Genomic DNA, 6,369 nt, shown 5'->3' with positions numbered 1-6,369 from the left:
CTTAATTAATTGTCTCTATATCTCTCTATCTGCAATTAAAGCTCCGCTTTATTTGCCTGGCTTATATACTAAAATAGAGGGCGTTTAAAAAGACTAGAGTTGCCAGGAACAGTCATGATCCATCTGGAAACTCCAGCGCACGTGCTTCCAGCATCACGTGACTACCGCTGTCGTAACAATATATTTATGCATTTTATACCATTACACATGGCGTAGATAGCCTAACTGCTTTACGCCACTGAGCCCTAACCAAACAAACCATTACATATACGTGCAAATATCGTGGTGGTACATGCATGTGTTTGGTGTTAAAGTCGAGTCCGTTTTAATGTAAATGAATGATTTTTTGGTGAATATCGATAAAATATCCATAATATGCACTTCATATCGACAAAATCATTACACAAATCTTCATATTGACTTGTTGGGAGGTAGGGCATAAAGGGCTACCAAAATCACCACTTACTGTTTTCCTCTTTCAACACTTTAGTGTTCATTAGATTTCAGGGCCAAAATCGGTTGTCTCTGCCGTACAATCCCCCTTTGTCCCCGTGGGAGCTCAGCTGTCAGTTTAAGACTTATAACGCTAAGGTCCAGGATGCCATTCCTCACGGTGTACAGAGAAAAGATAGTCCACTATGTGGCTTTGCGTTAAAACAAACAAATTCATTTCTACGACAGGGCTTGAACAGAAAAGCTAACCCAATTTCATTTTCTAGGTTTGCAATCAACTTACTGCGGGGCAATGACCCCGAATATTCGGACATCTACCTTCACTTCAATCCGAGATTTCAGGAGCCCTTTATTGTGGTACGAAACGCACGTGCCGGAGAGTGGGGTAAGGAGGAGACATTTGGCGACTCCCCTTTCCGTCCCGCAACGCCTTTCTTGGTGGTCATCAGTGCCCAGTCAGATGGATATGAAGTAAGAAATGTTTCCAACTTAATAAAACTTGCACGTCATATGCTAAAAAGTTGAAACGATTCTGTAAGAACTGATTCTACCTTGAAGACTGTTCAACTATCTGAACTTGCTTAAGACTAATAAAATGTGTATTTTATTAACAAAACCATAACTTTATTCGAAAAACTTAACAGATATAATAAAAGTGAAAGAACAAATTAATTGGGTTAATAGCATATTGTTGTTATGCTTCTATATATAACAAATTGTTAAATCAAAATACCTGGCCTTTAACTTATACAGATTTGAAAATGAAATATTTTTCCATGTCATTTTTTATGGTACATGAGTTTGTATGAAATAAACACTGACACTGAGTTACACGCCTATTATAAAGAGTATATTCCGTATTATAGTAAGTCAAAATGTATTTTAATGTTTTAATTTTGTTTCCTCCTCAATTAAATAACCGCAATATCCAATTGTTACTTGCACCTTAATCAGAAACAAACTGTAACGATACCTATTATGTAGTAAAAAGGTTTTTGACTCAAACCTAATAGTAGAAATTACCTTTTTCATTTCTATATATAGAAGCGCGATTAAGTTTTGTAGAAGCGTATTATTATTATTATTATGTCTATACACAATGGTTTCAATTGAAACATCCATTAATTAAAACATAGAAAATGTTTTGAAATAATTGATTTAATATATTAATTAATGTATACCATTGATTCTCCTGGTTTCTTGTATTTGTAGATTGAAGTTGACGGTAGCAAGTTCATTGATTTCAACCATCGGGACGGACTACCTCTCACCAACGTCACTCACCTATCATTCACCGGTGACGTCATCATACACAATATTCAGATCCCCGTGGAAACGCTAGTAAGGACTTTTTAAATCAGAGCTCTGTTCAAGGCTTTTGCAATTTAATATATGTATAACGTGAAACACAGATAGCCCATTATGTATTTTTTTTGCTTAACAACAGATAAACCCCTCGTAAAACGTAAATTGTCGACACTGTGAAGGGGCGTGTCATACATTCTGGCACACGTTCGGTAAAACTGTTGGATGGTAATTTTCAAACGATTTCTTTTACCACGAAATATAGGTACTTCTCCACATGTTAAACGTGAAGAGATTTTTGTGACTTGGATATTATTTATTCTTTCCTGTATTTATCAATAGCCGAAGCACCTCCGTTGCTCCATACCTGGGAAGACGAAGATAGGGGATATATTTTTCATCCGTGGAAAAATCCCAAGTAATGGAGAAGGGTAAGTAGCCCAGTCAGTATAAGAGAAACAATACAACTGAACACTTACGATTATTAGGAAAAAACAACAACATTTAGATCTTAAGTTTTTATCTTTAAAAATTTGATCTTTTGCCTGTATTATAGTATTTACATCCAGGAATTTAAGTCCAATTGTTTAGTTAGAGCCCGCAAAACTGAGACAGAGGACAAGAGACAAGCTGATATATAAGTAATTCAAGAAGAAAAACAAATTACAGTGATTTAAAGATAAGAAGAACCAGTCGGTTAAGGCTTAGAACAATACAGGCGATGGAGTAACGTTAAATTTTAACGACTTTAAAGAAAGTTACAGGTAGATGTAACACATACTGATTGGCTATAAGTGTCGGAGAAATTCACCAAGCTTTATTCATCCTTTCTGATTAGATGCTGAAATTATCCAAAATTATCGCCAATAACATCAAGGGCATTCCGATCTTAGCATTATCATGCATGCTATAAAGCTAAAAATACACGAGAAGCTGCTTTCACAATTAATACCCCCAACGCATCTGAGCAAACAACATAAAAAAATAACCCAAATAAGCCACCCATGAGGTGGCCTTTCTACCAGACGATGTGAAATGGTGTGGAAGTTTAGGATTTTGGCTCACATTCTACACAGAAAATAACCTATTACAAATTTTAACACACACATGTCTACTATGTTATAAAGGCTGAGTCCTAGAGTGCAAGTACTATAGATACATAGCAATATGGATAACTTTAAAGGAAATACTGATCCATGTTTAAAACCATCAAAAGTCAATGATGAAAACTTGGATGAAAGTATGCCAAGTGTCTAGAACTAGAACTAACGATTTTAGTCTATTTTATTGAAACAAATCGCATAAATCAATAGTACTTATAAGATATTTTGTTCAGTATATCACAGTTTGGGAATTCCAAGAGCTTTTATAACTTCACTACAGCCGAATTAATATTCTAAGTTGTTTTTATTTCTTTCAACTAATATCGATTCTTATTTTTAATAAAATTACGTTTAATTGAACTTTGATTTCTTTAATCGAGTCAGCTTTTCAGCAGTAAAAGCTTAGTATCTTGTTAAAATGTTCCTCGAAATTGTAGGTTTGTACTTCGTCCAGAGATGGCGCTAGTGTGGAATTGGGGGACTATAGCCACCCCAAAACTTGCCTTAATCATCCTAACTAGTACGTCCAACACGCTTGTGTTCAATATATCTTTAAAGCAGAGTTCCCACCTGGAAAAGGGTGGCTCCGGACACGATTTCGCCTCATTCCAAACATTTCTTGAACTTACAGATATTATGACATTGTAACAAATATTTCAGAATAATACTTGTTCTTGTGACAGGTTTGCTGTTAATATTCAATGTGGATCCGGAAAGGCCGACGACATTATTTTCCACTTGAATCCCCGCTTTACAGAAGGCTTGATAGTTTGTAATACTTTATGTGACGACACATGGGCGGACGAACAGCGCGAAGCAAAAATGCCCTTTACCGCAGAAAAAGCTTTTGAATTATTCATTTGTGTGGGTAAAGATGGATTTCATACTTGGGTGAACGGGAAGCATCTTTCGAAATTTGATCACCGACTGGAAATGAAAAAAGCATGCACTTTATACATTGAAGGAGATGTCAACGTGAAAGATGTGTGGATTAACAGTGCACCGGTAAGAACATTTATCATAAATAAAACGTAAAAAGGTTTAGATCTTAGCTTCAAAATTAAACAAGGAAGTCCCTATTTCGTAAAAACTGATGTAGTTTTTCAAATTTAACGTACAAGAAACTAAGCTAAATTTATTTATTAATATTATAAATTACTTTTTATTATAGGATGTAACCTCTAGTATGAAAAAACCTTACTTGAGTTCCTGAAATCACGATTTATCGCAGTTCTTTAGCTAGTTGGGTTACTACACAAAATCAAGATATAACAATTCAACGAACATTTTTAAACATTTTAAACATTTTCAGTAAAAAAAAAGATTTTTTAGCGTTAATTTATTTTAACTCTTCTTTTAAGTAAGTAGTTGTGTATTTATAGGCTTCTTAAAAAATATAAAATATCATCATACAAAATGTATTAAAGTAAGCAGTTGACATCATCATGACCCAAACCACGGAACAGTGATTTACATTTTGACACCGTTATCCAAACTGCAGAACAGTGACGGTACTTGTGTACTTGAGAATGATCGCTCCAGTGATCGAAACGTCGTACCTGTTCTAAAAACAAGTCTTACTTAATGTAGAAGCTGTAACTTGTAATAAAAGTGATCGAAAGTGTGTTATTTTTAATAATCACTTTGTAATATAAATATACAAGAAATTAGCTATGTATCCCCCTAAAATTGTTGTTACCATAACAATGTTATTTTCTTAGATCCATCTACCTCCTGATTTTGGGGATGATACACCACGTGATCTTCAAACTAGTCCTTTCCAGCGATTTGTTCTTCCGGTATGTTCTTCTGAGATATGAAATCACACACGTGAATATGTTCTTTAAAATAGATAAACAGAGTAAGGGGTATTTAAAAACTAAGAAAAAACAGGGAAGCAGACAAAAAAAAATTAAACGGGCAAAAAATAAAAAAATAGTGTACATTAATATTTTGGATGAAAACCAGATAATTTGTGTGAATTCGGGTGCCGCTCCCTAGTGGTGGAGTTTAAAAATAAAATTGTTTTAATGAAGTAAATCGTCCTGATTTTGGTAGTAAGAAATTAACTCTTTATGTAATCTATAATTTGGTATTATTTGCTTCATTTAGCAGTCTTTAATACAAAGCTACTTGTTTAGACTGGTCCTGTTGCTTCCCGCATCCCTTATGGACTTGTTCCTGGCTCCGTCGTGGTTGTATCTGGATTTTGTGACAAAGACCCTTCTCGGTAACTATTGATTTCCTTTTATCACGTGATTTTTCAAGTAAAACGGGACTAATAAATATAATAAACCATTAAAACCACAATTATTTACTATTACACAAACAAACAAATATTTTACTACATCTTCGAGCCATCGTTGTGGTTTAAATAGTGTATTAATTTTATTAATTAAGTATCACAAGATGCATGTGTGAACCAACTGAAAAGAGATTGACTAAAATTATTCAAATAACAATAAGTTTAGTAGTAGTTTTTATTTCCGTTTGTTTTTGCTTTGAAATTTTAAATTCTGTAGATAGTTTTGAAAATTGTTATACTTATTGTATCAAATACATTGTGTTGTAAACCAACACAAACAACGTGTTCCCGAAATACAGACGCGTCTGAATTATACAACTGGTATATTGAATCAAAACCTAAAAAAAAAAAAAATCATTTTACGACAACGCCGACATCTGTGTGAGGAGTTTCACTTTTTAGCCTGTTCCGAACGGTATAAATAAACTAATTAGTTGCATAAACAGTGTTGAATGTTTCTAAATCTGAGGAAATGTAATTAAAAAAAAAAAGAGAATTGCCTTAATCTTTAGTTAGTCAAATAGCAAAATAGGAATCAATATGCAGAGAACGTCTAGTGCTGTTTAAAGTCTTTAGAACGTTTTTATATATTTTTACCAAGAGGGCGCTATGTTTATATATGTTTAAGGCCTAAGTGCATTTTCATCTTAATATAGGGAAACATCTTTCTATTCGAATGAAGTGTGATCATATTTGGGATGGTGTAATTTATTATCGGTGAAGTAACAAGGAAAATGAGATATTATATATAATAATTACCCTTAAAACTGAATGACTCAAAACGTTTCACGTGTTAGAACTATTATTATACATTACAAATTTACACGTTTTTCATTTTAATTTTTAACGCATGTCATTAACAAGTTCATAATTCAAGACGACCCATGCATATTAAGCAGCGTTTCTATTCTTTACTAGTATAAAATCCATAATACAGAGCACAAAATGATCCATTTATATTAAGTTTTTTAGTACAAATAAGACAATTTTATTAAAGTTAACAGATAACTTTTCAAAAAAATTTTGTTTAAAAACCCAACATACAGTTGCGTCAGCGAGGTCACGTGACTAGTATCACGCCACTTCTTTCTCGAACCTTCGTGAATTGTCGGGAGACTATTAGATTGGGGGTAGTCTGGTATATATAAGATGGTCACAACGTGACGGGACAATGTGTTGGCAATGAGTAATTGAACTGCAGGC

At 33.7% G+C, this 6,369-nt stretch overlaps 1 protein-coding gene across 2 annotated transcripts in view; it reads left to right on the top strand.

The window, feature by feature from the left end:
• The window catches only part of LOC106468236 (galectin-6-like), a 51,913-nt gene that overhangs the window by 42,826 nt on the left and 2,718 nt on the right, over nt 1-6,369 (top strand). For both annotated transcript variants that reach the window (XM_013928653.2, XM_013928654.2), the window contains exons 3-8: nt 720-924; nt 1,666-1,794; nt 2,101-2,189; nt 3,545-3,866; nt 4,583-4,660; nt 5,003-5,091. In XM_013928653.2, coding sequence (XP_013784107.1) covers nt 720-924; nt 1,666-1,794; nt 2,101-2,189; nt 3,545-3,866; nt 4,583-4,660; nt 5,003-5,091 — 912 coding nt within the window. The remainder of the gene's footprint in view (nt 1-719; nt 925-1,665; nt 1,795-2,100; nt 2,190-3,544; nt 3,867-4,582; nt 4,661-5,002; nt 5,092-6,369) is intronic.

The sequence above is a fragment of the Limulus polyphemus genome, unplaced genomic scaffold (genome assembly GCF_000517525.1).
Source record: "Limulus polyphemus unplaced genomic scaffold, Limulus_polyphemus-2.1.2 Scaffold2927, whole genome shotgun sequence".
NCBI lineage: Eukaryota > Metazoa > Arthropoda > Merostomata > Xiphosura > Limulidae > Limulus > Limulus polyphemus.
Note: the sequence above shows the minus strand (reverse complement) of the source record. Positions and strands in the feature narration are given on the sequence as shown.